Below are 22725 nucleotides of genomic sequence, written 5' to 3'. Positions count from 1 at the left end.
ATCCTTCCAGCCCCAAAGTCACTAGGCCCTCCCAGACAAGGGGTCCTCTTCTGCACGCCCAAGAGCCCGCTGGCACAGCCTCGGCCCTCCGCCTCTTCTCCCTTCCTGCCTCGGTGGGTCCAGACTCACCCTCCGAAGACCTGGGTACTTGCATCCTGGATGCTGCTGAGTCTGCTGAGCTTGAGGCTCTGAGTTCAAGGTGTGGGCTTTATATACCCCCAGGGGGGATCTAAGGGGTCCTGGGACCAACCAAGCTTGTCCTTGGCCACGCCCCATAGGAGGCACAATTCTCTACTAATCCTTTCATGGAGGACACACTGCATAAGTAGTCTATCCTGGGGACTGGAAACCTCAAGGGCAAGACAGCCTGGGGCTGGAGTTCTGGAAGGGGGTGGGGTAGGGTGGGGTGGGGTGGGGTGAAGAGTGGCCTTGGTGCAGGGTCCACATCGCTGGAAATGTCCCTCCCTGGGTCCAGCCAGTGCCGCGGGCTCACCCTCTCCTTGCCTGGTCCTGGGCGTCCCACCTGCCCCACCACCCAGCAGCCTCCTCCCAGGTGCCCAGAGCCCACGGGCACTTCTCCACGCTGTTGTCCGGTGGTCCCCAGGCCCGGGAGACGGGCAGGGTTCAGACACACTGGCCCTGACCGTGGCGTGAATTCGTAGGGGCTGGTTTTCCTCCCCGGTGGCGGTGCGAGGGGGGCAGGTGGAGAGTGAGCCGATGTCGGCCTTGAACGAATAAACCGGGTCTGGTCTGTGTGTCTCTGGTCACTGCGTCCAGCCCCTGCGAGCGGTGCAGACCCATGTGGAAACGTCAGGCTGGGCTACTGGACTGTCCAGGGTCTGCTGCGGACTGGGGTCAGGGAACAGTTCAACTCACAGCGCTCACCCCCTGGGGACTTTTATTATCCTCGGTGCGAGTGGCGGCTCACTAGGGCTCAAGTACCGAGAGAGACGCGGCGGAGCGATCTGGTGGTTGGGGTCACCTCCCGCGCCCAACCGCGGCTTTGCGGCTCAGGGCGGCCATCCTAGGTCCTTCCACGGTTCTCCCACTTCTTGGGAGTGAGCTGGTCACCAGGCCCGTGGTGGGCCCTGATGGCAACGCGGGAAAACCGAGCAATTTCCGTGGTCTGCAACATGTGACGAGAGGCCCCCTCTCGCTGCTGTCGAAAGGAGATTAAGTGTAACGTTTTGCTGAGTTGATGGGCAAAGGTGAGGAGAGGGTTCCACCCTGGGCTTGGCGGCTGAGGGGGTGGGGAGGCGCCAGTAAACTTCCCTCTGTCATATTTGGAGGGTGGGTTGTGTCTGCGAGGGACTTGGTGACATCCGTCCACGTCCCTCCGCCATCAACCATTAGGAGGACCCCAGTCGTTAAGCATATTTGGGTTTATTGTCTCAAGGCGGTGACGTGGGCTGGGGAGAGTCACACATCGTAGAAGCTGCAGAGGTGTCTCAGCGGAGGGTCTTTGGAAAGTGGAAACAGTGTCAGTTTCCACTGACGGGTGAAGGGAGGAAGAGAATGGGGTCCATCTGTACAACGGGCACTGTTCAGCCTTAGGGGGGAAGGGCGTTCGGATACATACTGCCACAGGGAGACACCTGGAAGTTTCTCTGTAAGTGCAATAAACCAGATGCAAAGGACAAGTATTGCGCAATGCCACTTCTGTGCAGTACCTAGAATAGGCAAATTCAGGGAGACAGAAAGGAGGTTTGAAGCTGCCAGGGCCTGGGGTGGGGCAAAAAAAGGGACTTAGTGTTTAGCCCTCACATGAGCATAGTTTATATTGATTTTAGAGAAAGAGGAAGGAAGATAGCGAGAGAAAAAAAAATCGACATCAGAAAGAAACATCTATCCATTCACTGCTGCGTGCACCCCGACTGGGGATTGAACCCCTGACACTGGTGTACGGGGACGATCCTCCAACCAACTGCACCACATGATCAGGGTGAGGGCATTAGTGTCTAGTGGGGACAGAGTCTCATTTTGAGATGGTGGCCAGAGCCCTGGAGGTGGGTGGTGGTGACAGTGGCCCAGCTGCGTGAATGGGCTTACCGCCACTGAGCGTCACCTCCAGATGGTTGAAGTGGTTCCTCTCACGTTCTGTCCATTGCACCCCAGTTAAAAGGAAGTCAGAGTGGCCCAGCCCTGGGCAGTATGTCGTCAGGGGCCTGAGGCAATTGCAGGGTGGGGTATCTTATGCAGAAGCTGAGAAGGATGGAGTGTGGTCACCGTGTGTTTTGTATAGAAAGTGTCACTCAGGTGAGTCTGGGAGGGTGACATTGCTGACTTGTGGTTTGGACAAGACTCATGTTTCTCTCTGTTCAGAGAAGATCACTGAGAGGTTGCTCCAGCGGGATGGAAGCCTGGCTGCGTCCCTGTGTTCTGGGAAAGCATTTCTATTCAGTAGGAGGGCACCCAGGCGGGGCCAGAGAAGCTCAAGCTCGGGGCGGGGTGGGGGGTTGGCAAGGCGGGGGTCCTGTGAGGACTGCTTTTGTCTTTCTTGTGATGGGGTCTGTTGAACTCTGAATTCCTGAGGTCCTCTCAGCTGCTTCCCCTCCCAGCCCCTCCTGGTTTTCCCCACCCACGAGATGGGATTGAAGGATTCATCCAGCTGAGAGAACTCACTCTTGCCTCCAAAGGGAGTGCCCCCCAGTCAAAGGCATGGCCAGCCTGGTCTGCACTCTACAGGGGATAGGATTAAAGGATCAAACCTAGTTCCTGCAAACATAGCCTGTCTACCTACTATCTCAGAGCCAGCAATTTCCACATTCTAGTGCCTCTCAGGAACCCCCTGGGGGTTTGTTTAAACCCAGATCGGTTGGGCCTCACCCCCAGATTTAGCAGGCTCAAGGTTGAGGCTCCAGATCAGAGAATACACCCTGAGAACCACTTCCACCCTGTCCCTGGCCTTGGCCCTAGAGCTTGGCTTGTTTCAGGGTGGGAAGAGGCCAGCTAGACAGAGTGGACCAGTGAAGGGGTGACCAGGGCCGGAGTGTGGAGGAACTCTGATGTTATTCCCGGGAAACAGAGAGAGAGAGAGAGAGAGAGAGAGAGAGAGAGAGAGAGGGAGAAAGAATAAAAGACAGATAAGCAATTGTGTGCTGGTGTTCTTCGGCCTGCATGGTAGAGCACCATTTCCACATCTGGTCTCTGGGTGATGGGTATCTGGGTTGGGTCTGGTTTGGGTTATCACACACAAGGATGCCTGGACCCTTCCATGCCTGTCTTCTCACCCATGCATGCATGCATTTCTGTGGGCATATTCCTTGGAGTGGAATTTCTGGGCCACAGAGGAGACATTGGCTCCAATTTGGTAGGTAATGCTTAACAGATTTCCAAAGTTATTTTACTTCATGTTCCCATCAAAATTTAGTATTGTCTTGTCTGTCTTTTTTTTTTTTTTTTTTAAAGATTTTACTTATTTCTTTTTAGAGAGAGAGAGGGTGGACCAGGAATCTAATCAGTGATGTTTTGCTTTATGGGACGACGGCCAACCAGCTGAGCACCCTGGACAGCGCACACACACGCATTCGCGGTTTTCTGTGTGATAGGGTGTGAGGTCTCTGTGCTTATACTTTGTATTTGCTCATGACCAGTGCATGGAAGTTGAACACCTTTCCCTTCATTATGGTCTATTTTAAATCTTTTTTTTTTTTTTTCTGTTCTCTTGTAGAGTTCTCTATGTAGAGATCACACCCAGATTTTAGTAGATTTCTCCCTCCTACCCAAAGTATTTGATATTATTGTAAATTGTATTTGTTTATTTAAATTTGTTCCCTAATTGTTTGTGGTTGGAGCATAGAAAAATAATGTGATCTTGTTTTTAGATTTTATTTACTTACTTTTAGAGGGAGTGGGAGGGAGAGGAAAAGAGAGGAAGAGAGATATTCACGTGATTGAGTCTCCATTGCAACCCAGGGATGTGCCCTGACTGGGAATTGAACTAACAACCTCTCAGTTCTCAGGCGGGCACTCAGTCCACTGAGCTGCACCAGCCAGAGCAAACTAAATATGTTTTATTGACTTGTATCCAGTAATCCCGTGACATTTTCACATTAATGTTAAATAATTATATATAGATTCTTCTGGTTTCTCTACCTAAACACCTGTGATATCCTTTAAAAAATTGTAGTTTTCTTTCTTTCTTTCTAAACCATAAGACCCTTTATTTCCTTTCCTTCCTCGATTGCATCTTTACTTCCCGCTGCGTGGCCCGTCAGGGCGGCGCAGAGAGGTGGCGAGGACCAGGCGGTCCCGTCTCGCTCCCAGGAACAGAAGAAACTCTTGCAGCCCTTCAGTGTCAAACACGGTGCTTCCTGTAGGATAATTCTGCGGGCGCCCTTCATCGAGTTAAGGGATTCGTTATTCGTCTTTATTTCTAAGAGTTTGTTATCTTTAATAAAAAAAAGATTTTGAAGAAGCTGTTTGGCTCAGTGGATTGAGAGCTGTCCTACAAACCAAAGCGTTGCCAGTTCGATTCCTAGTCAGGGCACACGCCTGGGTTGCGGGCCAGGTCCCCTGTATGGGGCGTGCAGGAGGCAACCACACATTGATGTTTCTCTCTCTCTTTTCTCCTTCCCTTCCTCTCTCTAAAAGTAAATAAACAAAATCTTTGGGAAAAAAGGAAGATAAAAAAGAGCACAAGCTTTAAAAAAAGAGGAAAAAAGTGGGATTTGAGTTTTATCAAATGCTTCTGTTGTGGATGTTGAACTGCTAGGACGTTCTCTTTATGGTAATGAAGCGGCAAATTACCTTCCTTGGTCTGAGTTCCTGAGATGTTATTCCCGCGATACACTCAGCCTGGTCAGGGGGAGCTGTGCTGCTCCCCCCTCACACACGCTGGGGCCCATGCCGTGGCATTTTGCGTAGGACTTGGCTCTCTGAGCTCACGGCCTGTACTTTTCCTTTATTTTAATGTTCTTGCCAGGTTTTTGATAGCGAGGCCACGCAGGCCTCCTGAAATAAAAGGAGAAAGCTTTTCTCTCTTTCAAGACCTCAAAAGTTTGCACAAGACCACTGTAACTCCTTTCTTAGTTGTTATGGGACGTCCTTTGAGGGAGCCAAATGCTCAAGGAGTGTTTTTCAGTGAAAATTTCAAATGATGGATTATTCTTCTTTAGTCGATTTCCTATTTTGTGTGTGTGTTTGCTTTGGGTAGTTGTGTTTGCATTCCCTGTATTTTGCTGGAATTTGTCATGTAAGTTTTCAAATGTCTTGGCATAAAATTGTTCATAATATCCTCTTGCCATCCTTAGTGTCTTTAACGTAGGATTGTTAGTAATGTCCTCGTTTTCATTCTGGATATTGTAGTTTCTCCCCTTTTCTCTTTGTTAGTGTTTATGGGAGCTATTGGTTTTATTAGTTTTTTTAAAACAAAATATGCCTTTGTTGTTTTTTCTATTGTACATGTTTCCATTTTACCAGTTTCTGTTCTCATTTTCTTCTTCCCTCTGCTCTAACTTGTTGACATTGTCACCAGACAGGGGACCTGGCCCTGAGCGGGTCTGCCCAGGGCCAGCCGGCAGTGTGTGGGTTCTTGAGTCTGGGTAGGAAAGATTTCACAGCACCAGCCCAGGTGAATTTGAGGGTGCATTTGTTAAAGCTGGGGACAGTGAAACAGGGAGGGGCTTAGCATAGAAGAAGCAACAGGAGAGCCCAGGCGGGGCTGTCTTAGCTCACTGGGAAGTCAGAGAAAAGAGGGCCTTGGGGACAGGTGCAGCGGATTAACCTGGGTGGAACTGCCACTGCCCACTGCTCCCCTGGTTGCAAGTCTTCTGGGGACCCTCAGAGTTTAGGAGATGCTGCCTGAGAGGGAAGGAGGGGGAAGGGAATGGCATGAGCTGCTCCCCAGAGAGTGAGCCTGCATGCTGGGTACTTAGTCTTGAGATTTTCTCTCTCTCTTGCAGGTGGAATCTTAGGGGAGGTCTCAGGGGAGGGTTCAGTAGAACATTCATCAGTTTTCCAGGTGTGCTGTTTCAGGGTCCTGGTCTCCACTGATGGGTCAGCTCCAGGGCCAGGGGGCCCTTGTCACTGTAGCTGGTCTTAGCTCAGCTTGTCTGCTTTTGCTGCTTTTCTGGGCCTGGAGATGATACAGCTGAGGCTTAGATGTTATCTCCAGGGAGGGGAGCTTGTGCTTTTGGCTATAAATTGCTCAGCCAGTGTGTTCAGCTCTCTGCCTTAGTTTCCTTATTCCAACAGTCAAGGAATTTTTCTAGCTTCTTACTGTCCTGCCTCTTGATAATGTTTCAAAAGGTGAACTTCAGTCTTTGTTCTTATCTGATATCTGATAACAGCATTTAATGCTAGAGGAAAACAGCATGGAGGTCGGGACATTATGAGCAAATGAATGCGATACACCTTAGAGGAGAGGGACAAATTCCTTGAGAAATGCAAGTTCCTGGGGAAAGTGTGAAAGATGAGCAATTGTATATCTGGTCAATCAATTAAATACATACTTAGCCTTGCTACAAACAGCTCGGGGCTCAGATGTTCTGCTGGCGAAGTCTGTCACGTACTTAAGGAAGAAACACTGCCTACTGCAGACCGCCCTCCCGCCCTCTGTCTGGGCTCTTCCTTCCCTGCCTCTCCTTCTTGGGATATGGTTTCTCCTCGGTTTTTCGCTCAGTCTAGTTTCCCTCACTCTCTCATCCCTTCTCTATCTTGAGAGCACTGAAAGCTTTTATTACCATTAATCTTTATCTGAGCATATGGTTTTTTTTAAATTATTGATTTGAGAGAGAGAGAGAGAAATCAGTCAGTTGCCTCCCACATGTGCCCTGACCGGGGGTTGAACTCCAAACCTTTTGGTGCATGGGACCATGCTCCAACCCACTGAGCCACCTGGCCAGGGTTGAAAGCTTGTCTCTGAAGTCATGGAACTGGAATTGCCCTCCAGGCTGTGTGGCCCCAGGGTCACCCCATTCTCATCTCCCAGCCTCTGTTTCCTCATCCTTCACCTGAGACACCCGGGAAAGCGGGGGCTGGATTCTGTTTGTCTTGGGAAAGTCACTGAGCCCCCCTAATCCATATGGCCCCTATCTCAAAGAGGGAAAAATCACAAGGGAGGTGTAAGGGCGCTGGGCACGGGGTAAGGGCCTGCTAGAGTTTAGCTGTGATGCGGTTGTCATTATGTGTTGCAGGCACGACTTCACACGGAGGGGATGGGAGTGGGGATGGCACCCCCTAGTGAAAACTCGGATGTCCCCACGAAGTCCCCTTCGCTGTGGGTCAGGAGTCTGAACCTAATCCCCACTAATTCCCCTGCCCTTCTGCTGAGGCTGGGCCTTCTGGGTAAGAGGATTGGAGCATTTGCTAAATTAGTCCTGTTCGGGGACAGAGGAAACAGCAGGAGGGGTCCAGAGATCAGGAGGGACAGGAGGGAGAACGGAGCCAAGGGGGTGAGGAGAGACGGAGAGAGGTGAAGACAGCAGAGACATATCGGGATGGCCAAAAAGTTGGTTTGGGTTTTTTGCGGAAGATGGTCTAGCAGCGCTTGGTTGTCTTCAACTTCCTCCGAAACCGTTTTGTTAGAGTGTATTGTAGCAGCTGTCACATCAACGTGCGTTTAAGAGAACCTTGTCAACACTGGTGAATTTTGGGGTAGCCATTTTAACATTGAAGATGGAAGAAAATACAGGAAATGCACATTATTTTTGGCATATTATGCTTTATTATTTCAAGGAAGGTAAAAACATAACTGCAACACTCAAAAAAAAGATTTGTGTAGTGTGTGGAGAAGGTGCTGTGACTGGTCGAACGTGTCAAAGGTGGTTTGCGACGTTTCCTGCTGGAGATTCCTCGCTGGGCGGTTCTCTGGTTGGGGGGACCCAGTGAAGTTGGTAGCGATCGAATCGAGACATTTATTGAGAACCATGAACGTTCTATCTCATGGGAGACAGCTGACCTACTCAAAATATCCAAAGCAATAGAGTTACTACTGGTGAAAATGAAAAATGTGTCTTTTATTTTTATGGAAACAAACTGAACAGACTCTTTGGCCAGCCCGAGCTCTTGCCGAGGAAGGAAGGAACTGGGAAGGGGGCCGTAGATGTGAAAGGTGGGACCAAAAATGGGGGCAGGGGGAAATCGCAGGGGGTGCATCCCAACAAGACACACAGAAATCGCAGGGCTACCTCTTCCTAGCTGTGGACTCGGGCAGGTTCCCTGACCTCCCTGCCTCAGGTTCCCATCTGGGAAATGGGGGGAATAATAACACCTGCCTGAGTATAACAGCGTGTGTCTGCTGGGTTGTTGTGAGCATTCAGAGCGTTAGGACTGGCTTTCACCAGTGTGTGGTGAATGGTGCCTGCTCAGTAAATTCGTCTTTCTTCGCTTTTCTGGCCGATTGATGTACGGAGGTAAAATACACACACTGTAAAATGAACCCGTTTGAAGGGTACAGTGTGGGCGTTTGTAGACAGTCACGGAACCGCACCATAACCAAGATACAGAACATTTCTAGCTCCCCAGATTCCCTTGTGGTGAGTCCTGCCTGCTGACCCCCAGCTCCTGGCAACCCGGGTTGGCTTCCCGCCTCTATAACACCCCCCTTCCTGGAAAGTCACGTATATTCGATCACACAGTGTGGACCTCCTGGAGCCTGGAGTCCTTCCCTCGGTACTGTCTCTCCACCCTTGTTGTTCTATTTGCCACTTCCTTGTGCTTTTTTGTCCTTTTAATCCTCACCTGAGGGCATGCCATGGATTTCAGAAACAGAGGAAGTGAAAGAGGGAAGGGAACACAGAAATGGGAGTGAGACACAAGTGCAGTTGCCTCCCTTCCGCCCCCTGACCTTGGGTGGAACCAGCAACCTCGAGGTGTGTGGGCCACCCAGCCAGGGCTCCATTTTTTTGGTTTTTGTGACTGGAGGTGCCATGAACAGGGGTAGGAGTTTTTGTCTGAATGCCTGTTTTCAGTTCTTTGGGGTGGAATTGCTGGGCCGCTATCTGATCTCAGATCTTTTTTGCCACCCAAATAGAAACCTGTACCCATGAAGCAGGCCCTCTTTATCTCACCTCATTCGCCCCCAGGGACCATGCATCTGCTTTCTGTCCCTATGGATTTGCCTATTGCATTCCACTTCTACATGCATTGGTTTATACAGTCTTGTATGTGCCCTGACTGGGGATTGAACCCACAAACTTGGCATATCAGGACAGCATTCTAACTAACTGAGCTACCCAGCCAGGGGGAATGTATATTATTTTAACCACAAAAAGAAATCAATATATATTGGCCTATGAGCATGGACCAGCCTTCAGGACCACCTACCTAATATATAACAATCTCATTTAATTCTCTCAGGGTAGGTCTTCTTGATGCCCTGTGTGGGGAAACTGAGGCTGGGCAAAATGAATCCCCTACGGTCACGTGACCAGCGTGGCTGCACCAGACTTGGACAGCAAGTGTGCCTGACCCCATCAATCCTGTGTTCAACCCCCTTGGGACTCAGCGACGAGAGGAACAGAAGCAGAGAAAGGTGACTTAGAGGTGGAGGAACAGGAAGTCGGAGACAAAGGGAATGAGAGGAGAAGGAAAAAGACAAAAAGAGCAAAAAGAAACAGGGACTGGGAGCCTGAGAGACAGTCCAGAGTCAGAGAGAGAAAGGAAGAGATTAGAGAGAAATGGTGAGAAATAGCTTGAAATGATCCAGGGACAAGAGACGGAAGGAGGAGGACGGTGGGGTGAAGCCGCAGAGGTTGGCGGGGAGGGCTTCATCCCTGCGTGGGCTGTGGAGACAGGAAGTTTGGGGCGCCCAGCGAGGCCAGTGCGGGTGGAGGCCAGCCGTCTGGGCCCCTGTCCCTGCTTCACGGGCTTTCGGGAGGAAAAGACAGTGACCAAACAGAGGATGTGTCTGGATGGCTCATGCTTCCAGAGACAGAATGTGGGGGGAGAGGGAAGGGACAGAGCAATTCCTGTTTCTACCCTTCAGGTCTGCCCTGCTGTGGAAATAAAAATAAATCACCCAGACTTTAAGTGGGATTCAACATTTTAATCATTTTTACTCTGAGAGGGGCCAGGGAAGGGACACCTGGAGTTCCCCGGGGGTGGGAAAGGGGGGGGGCGACTGAGGGACGGTGGCCCCTTCATTATGTCCCCACTTCCCTCGTCGCTCTTCTGGGCCTTGGAAGGTGAGCCCTTTGACCCTTTGGTTAGCCCAAAAAGCTCCTGAGAGGATTCCACTCCTCGCTCTTTCCGACTCCTCATGAAATCTTGGGAGACTCCGAGATAGGGGTCACTTGTGTCTCCCAGCTTCTACTGCCTTCCAGCCTCCTTCAGAACATCACGCCCATCCACCAAGCCCTCCCTGGACCCCTCATCGAGCTGCCTCTGAATCGCTTGCACAGACGTGCCCTCCCCGGTGGATGGGGAGCTCCACTTTGCACTCCCCACAGAGCCCGGGAGTGTCTACCACATGAGTAACTAACCATGCATTCTGGCCCCAACCCAGAACACAGTTTCACCTCTGCCTGCCCCTCTCCTGTGAATCTTGTCTGGACCCCCCCATCCTGCACCCCAACATGTGCCATCCTCCTGTGTATCAGTGGCCCACGCTGGACTCTGTGCCTCTCCCAGGTTTAAGGTCACAGAGCCCAGCAGGACTCAGGCTTACAAGAGATGACCAAGTGGCATGTTGAGTAAAACCATCTCTGTGGGCTCCAGTGATAGCACTGTGCCCACAGGGGGTTCAGCGTGTGGGGACCTCTCTTAGCCTGAACCCAGAAAAATCACCTGATGCCTCTCTTTACACTGCAGCTTCCTCCTGGTACCCCTTCCCACTCTGGGGGTCTGGAGCCAGCTCCTACCCACTCATGAGCTCCGAGGCTCATACACATCTCTTCCCAACTCTGAGTTTGGTGAACTCAGCCCTAACAGGAGTATTTACACCACGGAAATTGGCAAGCACTACAAATCGGGGCCCTTCCTCTTCCTGGGGAGCCAGCCGTTAGCCATGCACCAGCTTCCCCCAGCCTTCCCACCTCACTCTCTTTCACCTCGAGCCTCGTGACATCCATGACTGAAACTCCCCCAAACCAGAAATGAAAGGAGAAGCCAGGCTGAGGTGGCAGAAGCCAAAACACCAAACTTCCAGGAGTATCCCAATGCCGGACTCCTTCCTAAAGCCCTCACCGTGCCCTCTGTGGCTGTGGGTCAAATTGTATTGAAAATCATGCTGCTGCCCCAAGAAAGCGTCCTCAGGCCAAGCCCTGGGGTCCAGTCTCACTATCGAAACCTCAGGCAAAAATCTGAAAGAGGGATTGTCTGTTTGACATAGGGGCCTTCCTCCAAATCTGTCCTCCCCCCCGCCCCCCCTCTGGCTTTTGTATATTTATGGGTGGGAAGCCTGTCTACCTCCTCTTCTTTTCTGAAGCACCCCCAACTGTAGCTGGTACGTTCTTTGCAACTACCACAATCCCTCCAAAGTCTGGGGGAACTTCACCTTGAACACAGCCTGAACCAAAAGGAAAAACCAATAGACATGGCACAGGCAACCTGCCTTCCGTTCTACCAAATGTGTCCTTGCCCAATGTCCGAATGAATGAGCGGCTGAATGATGAAGTCTCTTTAAGGAGAAACTAAGAGGAAATAGATGCCTGATGCACAGTGAACAGCCCCCTAACCCTACCCGGCAAACCTGACATTGGTGGAGTCTGCTCGAGTTGCCGAGGAAATGTTCTTTATTTAACTGTATATCATTGGCCCAAGTTTCCATGACGGGGGCCTCTTCAAGTCTGCCTTTGGAAGTTCTAGAAGGATCTCTAGCCCCATGCTAAAGAAGTGCGTCACATGGAAAGTTAAGGAATTGAGCCCCTCTAGTTGTTTGTTCAATGGCATCTCGATTCCGACCTAAATATGACCCCCAAGTCAACAGCAAGCTTGGTTTCCTTTGGTTTTGGGACAAGTTCTCAGCCCCATGTCGACAGCCTGGGGCTCATGGACCAGTTAGAACAGGTGTGGGCTGGGAGAAGTACTGAGCTGCCCCGGGTGGGGTCGGGAGGAGCCTCCACCTCAGGGGGCAGAGGGGTGGACCCCGCTGTGTTAAGCTGCTCAGGGGCCACAGCCTTCCGCAGCACGGCTGGCTCCTGCTGTTTTCTCAGAGCTGTTGTCCCAGTCTCAAAGCTTCAGGGAGGCAGACCCCAGCAAGGGACGGAGACGAGCTGCTTCTACAAGATCTGAAACTTCCAGGCACTCTGGTCTCTGTAGTCCAGAGGGTCCATGGGGTTGTAGGTGAACTTCCAGCTGCCTGTGGGGTCCTTGAACTCCAAGCTGTCCACTGGGCTGTAGGAGCCGTAGCTCTGGCCTGACAGGGAGGTGGGGGACTGGGCCAGGGAGGGGCCCACGGAGGGGCCTGAAAGGGGACTGAGAGCCGGGCCCCCCAACTGGGGCACCATGGGAGACAGGTAGGGATCCAAGCCACTGAAGAAGGAGCTGGGAGACCCATAGGCTGAGGGGGAAGAGCAGAAAGCAGAGGCTGGGGCGTAGGTCATGGCGTAGGGCGCCGAGGTCAGAGAAGGCCCGGAGGCCACTAGCCCAGCCCGCTGGGCCTCGGGCAGAGGGGACTCCGAGGCTGGACTCCAGATGGACACGGTGGCCACTGCTGTGGTGGGGGAGCCTGAGGGGCCGGGCAGAGGGGGGCTGTAGGAATCCGAGATGCCCAGTGGGTCTGGACAGACATCAGTGGAGGGCCTTGGGGATGTGCCTGCCTTCTTCTTGGCAGGACGGGCCTTGGCTTGTGCCCCTGGGGGCTGCTGTTGCTGTTTCTGCTGCTGCCGCTGCTGCCGACACTTAGCCCTGCGGTTCTTGAACCAAACCTGGGGGGCAAGAGGAGAGAGCGGGTGCTTGAGTGGGGAGGAAGCGAAGGGAAGCCCTCATGGGGCTCAGGAAGGATGCTGCTTATTGGTGAGACACGCCAGTGTCACACCTCTCCACTTTGCAGTCAGTTATGGGCAGTCCGTCCGTCTGTCCATCCACTCATCCATCCATCATCCATCCATCCATCCATCCATCCATCCACCCAATCGTTCACATACACACAAGCGCACTCATCCAATACGTACATACAGTCATCCGTATCCACACACACACACACACATTCACACATCCATGCAATCAGTCAATAGACACACATTCACTGCCTTCCACATCAGCGATGCTGACATTCTAGTTGAGAGAGACCGAGTATAAATAAACAGTAAGCAAGTGAATCACACAGTATCTTAGAAGGTGATAAATACTATAGAAGACCCAGCTGCATGGGATAAGGGAGAGCAGTAGAGTGGGGGGCGGGGTGGAGAAAGATGGCAACTTTAACGATTCTTTTCATTTATTTTTGGAGAGAGGGGAGGGCAGGGGACAGGAGAAACACTGATTGTGAGAGAAACAATGATCTGTTGCACAGGTTCCCAACCAGGGACCAGCCTGCAACCCAGGCATATGCCCTGACTGGGAATCGAACCCGTGAACTTTCGCTTTGGGGGTTGACGCTCAACCAACTGAGCATGCCGGTCAGGGCAAGATTGCAACTTGAAATTCCACTGTTGGTGTAAGTCTCACTGACTGGCAAGGTGACTTGATTGGTCGGTAGAGGTCTTAAACAGAGTGATGGGGAATAAACCTTCCAGGTAGAGGGAACAGAGAGTGCAAAGGTCCTGAGGCAGGAGTGTGTTTGGCAGGCATGTTAGAGGAAGAGCGGTGGTGGGGGGCAGTTGGCTGGGGAGGGTGGCGGGAAGTGTAGGGTGGTAAGAGACAAGGCCAGTGAGGAATTTTTAAGGGTCCTTTCTGACAGCAGCTGTTCCCTCTGGGACCTCTCCTTCCTCCCACAGCTCTGGGTCCCAGGAAGGGCTGGGAGGGGCCTGGGGACCAGAACATCTCACCTGAACCCTGGACTCGGGCAGGTTGATCTTCAGAGCCACCTCCTCTCGGGCGTACACATCCGGATACTGGGTCTTGGCAAACAGGGCCTCCAGCTCCTCCAGCTGGCTCCGGGTGAAGGTGGTCCGCTCCCGTCGCTGCTTTCTTGGGGCGCCTGGGTCGGGGCAGGAAAGAGGGACTGGTGGGTGGCCTGGGCCTGCTGTGCTCTTCTGCAGCTGGTGTGAGGCCCCGAAGGTGTTCATCTGCCCTGACCTTCAGGCCCTCCCTGCCCCCCTGGGAGTGGGCCCCTCTTTGTCTGTCATTCCAGGGCTCATGCCACACCCCATGGACACCTGGCTTGAGCCTTGTACGGAGGTACATGGATTTGTTTTTTGGCCCCTTTCTAAAATGTGTTAGGCACTGAAGGAATTGTGGACTTTCAACCATTTCTAGCCTGTCAAAGCGGCAGGTCCGTAATGTTCCATGTAACGGAAAAAAAAAGCTAAAAAATAATGCCACACTAAAAAAAAAAAAAAAAAAAAAAAAAAAAAAAAAAAAAAAAAAAGGAGAGCTCCCTTCTCTTAGAAATAAAGCGTTGCTGACGGGAATTTCTCTGGGTCCTGCTTCCAGATCACTCCCCCTGCTCCCAAGTTTCCTGTTTTCTATGAAAGTCCGTATGCTTTTCCACATGTGACAGAGAGTGGTGCTTTGCATTTGCGTGTAGCCCTGCTGTCACCCCTGTAAGTGCCCATCTTTTTCCCGGGGGCCAGGGCCCCCAGAGGCCCCCAGAGGCGGGGGCCAGTGGGCTGGCGGGGAGAAGGGCTGTACTCACTTGGATAGGACACAGCCTGGTGCGCCAGATCCACACCGGGGCCGCCCAGGGCTAAGGTGCTCACAGAGTAGTGGGGCCCCTGGCTCATGTACGCCATCATGTTCGTCAGGGACGCTGGGGCCCGGGCCAGCGGGCCTGCAAGAGAAGGGCAGACAAGGCTCAGACACCCCCCTGACACCCTCGAGGTGACAGGAAGGCCTAGGTTCAAATCCCGCCCCGGTCTCTTTGTAGATACACGGCCTTGGGCCTCGGTGCCTCAGTTTCCCCACCTATAAAACTGGCCCTGGGGTCAGGGTCCTCAAGGTTTCACCGAGACTCTGTAAAGCAGAGCCAAAGCTGCCATGGACGCTGTAAAGAAAAGCTCTTCTTCTTGCTCTGTCCTTTAGACGACCTGACCCTCCCCTGGCCGAATGGCGCACGCACCGAAGGGTCGAGAGCACGCTCCAGGGCCAGAGCACATCCCTAGCCTACGGGTTCCATCCCTGGTTGGGCGCTTACGGGAGGCAACCGATGGATGTTTCTCTGTCACACTGAGGTTCCTCTCTTCCTTTCACTTCCTCTCTCTAGAAAACCCCAAACATATCCTCAGGTGAGGATTAAAAAAATATCTGATCCTATTCCTTCCCTCTCCAAAACCTTTCCTTCTTTGACCCTGGAGAGGACCTTCAGCCTCACGCAGAAACACGGAGAGCGGGCTGGCCAGCTGGCCCGGTGGGGCTGGGACAGAGGGGCTTTCTGAAGATGTGGGATTTCAGGGCCAAACCTGGGAGAGCCCCAGACAAACTGGGCTGGTGGATGACCCTAAGGCAGGGGTGTCAAAGTCATGTTCACCGGGGGCCACATCGGCCTGCGGTTGCTTTCAAAGGGCCGAATGTAATTTCAACTCCTTACCAGTTAAGGAGTAGTTACACTGATACAGTCCGAAAACTATTTCGGCCCTTTGGTGACTTTTTCCCCCATTGCTTTTAGAGAGAGAGGAGGAGAGAGGGGTTTTAGACAGAAGGTAAGGGAGAGAGGTTTTAGAGAGGGGGGAAGGGAGAGAGGTTTTAGAGGAGAAGGGAAGGAGAAAGAGAGGGAGAAAAATACCAACGTGATAAACACTAATCCATGCCTCCTGCCTGCACCCTGACCAGGGATTGAACCCAAAACTCAGGCATGTTCCCTGACTGGGAATTGAACCAGCGACACTTTGGTTTACGGGGTGATGCCCAACCAACTGAGACACACTGACCGGGGCTGGATAACTTTTTAACCATAAATATGTGTAGTCTTTTCTAAAACAAAGACAACAATAAATTCTAAAAAAATTTAAAAAAAAAAAAAAAAAGGAAAGCAAAAGACACAGGAACCTTTCCATGGCCCCCTATTGCCCTCATTAAGGTGCCTCGGGAAACCTCGCAGCTTCTCGGGGCAGTGGTACCAGCGGTTCCTGGGGCCAGGAGTGCCTGTTCCCCCAATTCAAAGTGCCCGCTCCCCAGTGAACCCCTCCTCGTACAGGTGTCAGCTCACACATAGCCTCCCGGGTGGCCATCCCCACCCTCAGCTGTCTCTGGTTCTCTCTCTCTCTCTCTCATACTCATTTTCCCTCTCCTGTTGTTCAAGGCTTGGCACATCTCAAATGGAACACCTGTATAAGTTTCTTTACCTGCCTGTCTTCCCCAGCTCTGCCAGCTACCCAAGTGCAGGGACTGGGCCTGTTTCCATCCCTGCTGTGTCCCCAGCACCCCCAATACATCTTTGAAAAAGAAGTACATGAATAAAAAAGGGACATTTATTTCTGCTCCACCCTTTCCTTCCCTCACTGTCCCGTTCCTCTCCTCTCTCACTTGAGGGGAGAGTTCTATTTATTATAAATCGGGGTTCTTCTGTCCCTTCGGGAAATATTTTCCAAGAGTTTACCACGCTCTAGGAACAGGGGACGTAGCAAGAAATAAGACAGGCAGCATCCCTGTTCCCACAGGAGTGAACTTCCAAGTTCAAGTCAGAGAGACAGACAGTGAGCAAAGAAGTAAGGTGGTTTTTAGAGAATCAAAACGCCTTCTGAGAGTTTCAAGAACTCCCAGGAAAGTGAAATGGGGGCAAGAGCATAACGACGGGGTGGGGGTGAGGGCGAGTATCTAATTCAGATCAGAGAAGGGCCCTTGGCAATGGGGCGATCTTCGCCAGGTGAAGGCCTCCGTAGCAGCCAAGGCACCGTCTCAGGTCCAGGGTGTTCCAGGCAGAGGGAACAGTAGGTAGAAAGGCCTGGAGTCTGAAATGTTTTTTTCTTTTATCTTTTTAAAAGATTTTATTTATTTATTTCCAGAGAGAGGGAAAGGGAGGGAGAAAGAGAGGAAGAGGAACATCAGTGTGTAGTTGCCTCTTGTGCACCCCCAGCTGGGGTCCTGGCCTGCAACCCAGGCATGTGCCCTGACTGGGAATCGAACTGGCAACCCTTTGATGCAGAGGCCAGCACTCAATCCACTGAGCCACACCAGCCAGGGCACTGTGACTGGGACGAGTAAACACGGGGCAAAGTGGAGTAAGATTATGTAGGACCCGATAGGAGGAAAACGGAGAGGCTCCGTGCTGATAATAAAAAAACAAAAACAACATCAGACCACGAGAATCTATTGATGTCCCCGGCAGAGCCTGATATTGGTCTTCACACCCTTGAATTGTCCTTCCCACTGAGCAGGGCTGACAGGTGCAACTCATAGGATGTCACAGAAGTGACGGTGTGGCCCCCGAGGCTGGCTCTCCAGCTGGCGGATGCTCCAGCCGACCTGTGGACAGGTCTCCGTGGCCAAGAACTGAAGCCTCCGGCCACCAGCCATGGGAGCGAGCCCCCCAGCGACGGCGGCCCTGGCGGACCTCTGGGCAGGGCGGCGTGAGACACCCCGAGCTGAGCCAGGGTCCTGTAGTCACACTGCTCCTGGATTCCGGTCCCTCGGAAACGGTACAACATCGTGAACAGTTACTGCCTTTGGTTTGCTACACAGACACAGATGGCCCCTACCCAGGCCTTCCCGGCACAGGGCGCCCCCGAGTCCTGTGCACAGCCTAGGGAGGCGGGGGCTATACTGTTGTGCTCCCATTTTACAAATGAGAACACCTTCAGCCTCCAGCACTGTGACTTGCCCAGGGTCACACACAGGCTGTAGGATTCCAACCCTGAATTCCCCGGGGCCCTGTTCTCCCGGCCCCCAGCTGGGCTAGCCCACATCCCCTCTCTCTTCTCCAGGGGGCAATGACATCCCATCGGAACCTCTGGAGAGAGTGGAAGCAGAGGATCGTGAACACGTTCTGCTCAGGACCGTTTGCAGGCCCAGATCAAAAGTCTTCGTGGGGGAATCTGCCTCAGGTTATCCTGCCAAGCCGCTGGTCTTCCTGAAAGCCTAGAATTTGCCCCCCAACCCCCAGTGATTCCAACCTATGGCTGGGGAATCTGAGCCTTGGGGAGGAACTGGCTGGCGCTGGACCAAGCAGCTGATAGTGATAATGACTTTCAAGACAGGAGACCTCCAATAAGAGTGGGTAAGATTTGAGCAAAGAATAGTAACAAAAGTTACAAAAAGTTACAAAAGTAACTGTCTCTGGGTTTGGCAATAAGATGAGGCTGCTGAGCCCTGGCTGGGTAGCTCATTTGGTTGGAGCAACATCCCCATGTGCCAAGGTTGCGGGTTCGATCCCCAGTCAGGGCACGTACAAGAATCAACCAATGAATGCATCAATAAGTGGAATAGCATATCAGTGGTCCACTCTCTGTCCCCCTTCCTCTTTCTAAGATCAATAAATAAAAAAATGATGAGGCAGCTGATGGCACCAGAACCTCAGGTCTCCTCCCCTCGGCAGACAGCGTGCCTGCCAAAGGCTTTTTGGGAGTCTGGCCTGAAGGGTCACAGAAAACAGCAGCGTTCGCCTCTTGTGGGGACTTTGTGACGGGCCTGACCCCAGCCCTGTGACTGTGCTGTTGGAGAAATGATGGCTCATGGTCCTGAAGAGCAGGGCAGGGAGACCGCTGTCCCTGCCCTGGGGGCCAACCTGCAGGGTGTTCAGGGCTCCTGGGGTTCAGCAGCCTGTGGGGCCTGGGTTCCCACCTGGGCAGGTGCTTGGACAGGTGAGGCCTGAAGCCTCACACCCACCTGGTGGGTATTCATGGAGATCACCCCATTCTACAGGCGGGGAAACTGAGGCTCAGGGTGGGGAGGAAGGTGCCCGCCCCAGGTCAGGCAGCTGAGCACAGGAACGACCTCCAGCTGAAATCCCCAGCTGCTCAACCACTGCGGGCAGGGCCCCGGAACAAGGTCTGGGGGAGCAATAATACAGTGAGAACTTCCTGTTATCGCCCCACTTGCCAGAGGAGGGGACGGAGGCTTGGAGGAGGGTCCCTAGGCCTGAGCTGCACGTCAGTGGCAGAGCCAGGGCTGAGCCAGCCCTGAGCCCTAGGCCTGTGCCCTCCCGGTCACTGCGCGACATGGCCTCTCAGGGACGCTGACCACAGCCTCCCCAGAGCTCAGACATCCATTTCTCAGACGAGGAAACGGAGGCTGAGTGTGGTTCTGTTGGTTCTCAAGGTCACACAGGTGTGTGTGGCACAGCCAGAAACAGAGCCCAGATGCCTCAGGCCCCAGAGCCCTGTCCTTGACCCTCAGCTCTACCTGGGATCCCCCAAAGCAGGACGAGGCCAGCCCCGTCCCCCGACTGAGACACGGGCTGGCCATGGCTCATCTGACTGAAGCACTGTGGCAACTTGTCATTGTCCCCGCTTTGCAGATGAGGAGACCGAGGCCCAGAGAGACCACGAGAAGGGCCCAAGGCTGCGCAGTGAGGAAGGGCAGACTCATATGGCTGCACATCAGCCTGGGCCAGCCTCCCCTCGTTCAAGGTCCTCCTTTGCCAGACCTCGGTGGCCCCATGGGCTCCTCCATCCAGTGGGACAAAGATCTGAGACTCGTGTGCCCCTACTAGAGACGGAACATGGGGAAAGCCAGAGCCTCTGGAAGCAGGGAGGCCCCCACGGATTCAATCCACCAGCACCCCGATCCCCAAATCGCCCCACTCCCAGTCCCCTTGGGCACCTCTCAGGCGCCCCTCCCTCCTGCTGCAGCCGCAAAACCTGGCCCTCTGGGGGCGTCACGTCACTTCTAGGGAGCCGGGTGCAAATGATGAGACCATTTCTGGCTGCGATGACCGTTAAAGAAAATACCGTGGGGAGCTGAGCCAGGTGCCTTCCAAGGGGTAAGAAGCCCCAGTCGGAGACAGCTTGGTTGCTTCATGTCCCCTGAGTCCTCCAGTGTCCCTATACCACGGGCCAGTTCCCCCGTCTACCCTCATTCTCCCCTGCGGCGGTCCCAGCCCAGCAGTGCCCCTGAAGGTCAGGATGGAGCCCCTGTTCCCTGTGGGATTGTCCCGCAAAGACCGCACACTCCTTACCAGCCCCTGCGCCGGACTCCAAGGCAGTGTTGAATGGAAGGAGCCTATTTCCGCAGTGCGTCCTGGGCAGACTTGTCTGAGGGCAGGGGCTGAAGGAAGCGGGTCCCCTCACAGGGGCAGATTTTAAGCCCTGGCCGGGAGTGATGTCATTTGCTGTGTGGCTTGGATCTCGAAGGGTAATCCCGGCCCCGGGTGGGGGACTGGACTGGGCATGGGGAGGTGACATTGGCTGGGAGGGGGAGGGGCACCCATCTGCCTAATCCTCCTCTCTCCCCACTGTGCCATCTGGGCAATTAGGGCTGATGGGGAAGGGAGGCCCTCTCTCCTGCTGTGACCAGGGGCCCCCACCCCTCAGGGAAGTTCTTCCTTAGGTCTAACTGCTGTCCTTCCAGCTTCGGCTACTATCCCATGAAAGAGGAAGACAAACGCGCTGGGTGTTCCTGAGAGGTCACTTGAAAAACAAGAAAGCAGGGCTTCCTGGGTCACCTTTCTGTGCCCACAGTCCGTGTGCCAGTGAGTTCATCTCTGCTATGTCCCGGTGTTCTCTTGTCCTGCCTCTGTTTCCCTTCGCTTCCTTTGTTCAGCCTCAACTTCCATCCCTCTCGTCTCTGACTTTCCTGAATCTCCCTTTGCACATGAACTTCTCATACGTCCTCTTTTCTCTCTTGCTTGCATTCTCTCCCTCCCTCTGTCTCTCTCTCCATCCCTCCCTCCCTCCCTCCAATGCTTGGTCTTTGTTTGGGTTCTCTGTGCCTCAGTTTCTTTTTTCTTTGGGCCTCAGATTACACCACCTCTGCCAATTTGCCAGTGTGCCCCTCTCTTTTTATTTATTTAAAAATTTTATTTATTTTTAGAGAGGGGAAAGGAGAGAGACAGGGAGAGAAACATCAATGTGTGGTTGCCTCTTGTGGCCCCCTACTGGGGACCTGGCCTGCAACCCAGGCATGTGCCCCGACTGGGAATTGAACCAGAGACCCTCTGGTTCGCAGGCCAGTGCTCAGTCCACTGAGCCACACCAACCAGGGCCAGTGTGCCCCTCCCTCATTCTCTATCTCTGTCTCTATTCCTGTCCTATTCAACTTACCTGTGCTCCTCTTGGTCTCTCTTAGTCTCTGTGTCTCATTCTTTCTCTGTGACTCAGTCTCTCTCTGTATCTCTCAGCCTCTGTGTCTCTCTGTCCCCATCCCCTTGTCTGTCTGCCTCTCCCTGTAACTCAGGCTACCCTCAGAACCTCTGTCCTTTCTCATCCAGTCTGTTAAGCTCCAACCTCTCTCCCTGTTGCTTTCTCTTTTCCCTGCTTCTTCCTCCGATTCTTGTTCTTTCTAACCTTCCCGTCATTTCTTTCTCCCTATCTTAAACCTCTCTTGCTCTGCACTCCCGATGGTGCTTATCCCTCTCACTCTGTGTTTTCCTCTCTCTGTCTCGCTGAGCCCCAGGTCCCCACGTGGGTGTGGGTCTGCTCTACTTCCCCATATACATGAATATGCAGCACAGACATATACAGACGTGCAAGAGATCACGGGAATCCCACCCTGTGGCTGGGTCCTTGTATCTCCCCATAAGGGGCCCTTTATTCCTTGGTCTCCCCCCCCTCCCCCCCTGCTAGGAGAGATTAAGGCCAGCAGCCTGGCTGGGGAATCAGAGCAGGTTTCATTAGCTTGAGGAGCCAGGGGTGACAGGGAGCGAGGGAGGGGCTGTCTGACCCTCAGGCCAGTCAGGAGGCCACTGGCTGGGAGAATGCTTCCTGTAACAGCCCCTGCCTGCCACCAGAGCAGGGATGGAGAGGTGGCCAGGCGGGAAGAGGGAAGAGCAGCGAGGCCCCTGCAGGCTCACGGGAGAAGGGTCAGCTACTCAGCTGGTCTATGTTACCTCTTCTGGAATCTGGGCTCTAGTTGGCTCTCCGTCCCTGGGTGAGAGGGGTGGAGGGGTGGGTTTTGGAAACTCCTTCACAGGGCCCTGAGGTCAGTTACCGTGAGTCCAAATCCACAGTGGACACCCTGGGGCAAGCCGCTTTCTGTTTTCACCTACACCCGTGACTCACCTCCCGCGTCCAGTGCATCCGTAATACACTCGCCCATTTCAAAACAAACAAACAAAAAACCAAACCACTCAATATTATGTGTCCTTAGGGAAATGCAAATTAACGCGCTGCATGAGAAGCCGCCACATGCCCAGGAAAGCGGCTAAGACAAAAAAGTGCCATCGCGAACGCTGGTTGGGTGGTGGAGCGCCTGGAACGCCCCCACCCCGCTGGCGGGAATTCGGGGGTGCAGTCCCTCTGCAGAGCTGCTCAGCTGTTCTCTACAGAGTGGAGCTATTTTCCCGGGGGTGGGTCCGGTAGCTCCTTCACCCCGGGGTGTAGGCCCGGGCCACTGAAGGATGTCTCGGTCAACAAGGTCAACAGTGAACTGCATGTACCACAGGGTCCCATGGATTACAAAGGGGCTGAAAAATTCTATTGCCTAACGACCTTGTAGCATCTTAAAGTCGTAGGTTGGCTCCCTCCTCATGGTGTCCCCACGCCTTCTCCTCTCTTGGTCACATCAAAGTCTCGCACGTACAGTGAGGTACAGTTCGTGATGCTGGATAATACGTTACAGTGTTCCTGTTTGTGTTTACTATGCTATACT

The 22725-nt window shown here is 53.1% G+C and overlaps 1 protein-coding gene across 1 annotated transcript; it reads right to left on the bottom strand.

Annotated features, from left to right (window-relative positions):
• Positions 1 to 11310: 11310 nt before the first annotated feature.
• Positions 11311 to 20255, bottom strand: LOC112312813 (cone-rod homeobox protein). The gene is made up of 4 exons (XM_024569382.3): positions 20096 to 20255; positions 14681 to 14815; positions 13872 to 14023; positions 11311 to 12809 (listed from the first exon to the last, which is right to left on the bottom strand). Exons 2-4 carry the CDS (start codon positions 14778 to 14780, stop codon positions 12162 to 12164), a joined length of 900 nt encoding a protein of 299 aa, XP_024425150.1. The 5' UTR covers positions 14781 to 14815; positions 20096 to 20255; the 3' UTR covers positions 11311 to 12161.
• Between the last annotated feature and the right edge of the window lie 2470 nt (positions 20256 to 22725).

Source organism: Desmodus rotundus, chromosome 12, assembly GCF_022682495.2.
Source record: "Desmodus rotundus isolate HL8 chromosome 12, HLdesRot8A.1, whole genome shotgun sequence".
Classification (NCBI taxonomy): Eukaryota; Metazoa; Chordata; class Mammalia; order Chiroptera; family Phyllostomidae; genus Desmodus; species Desmodus rotundus.
The sequence above is the reverse complement of the archived record's forward strand: the minus strand, read 5'-3'. Positions and strand labels throughout refer to the sequence as shown.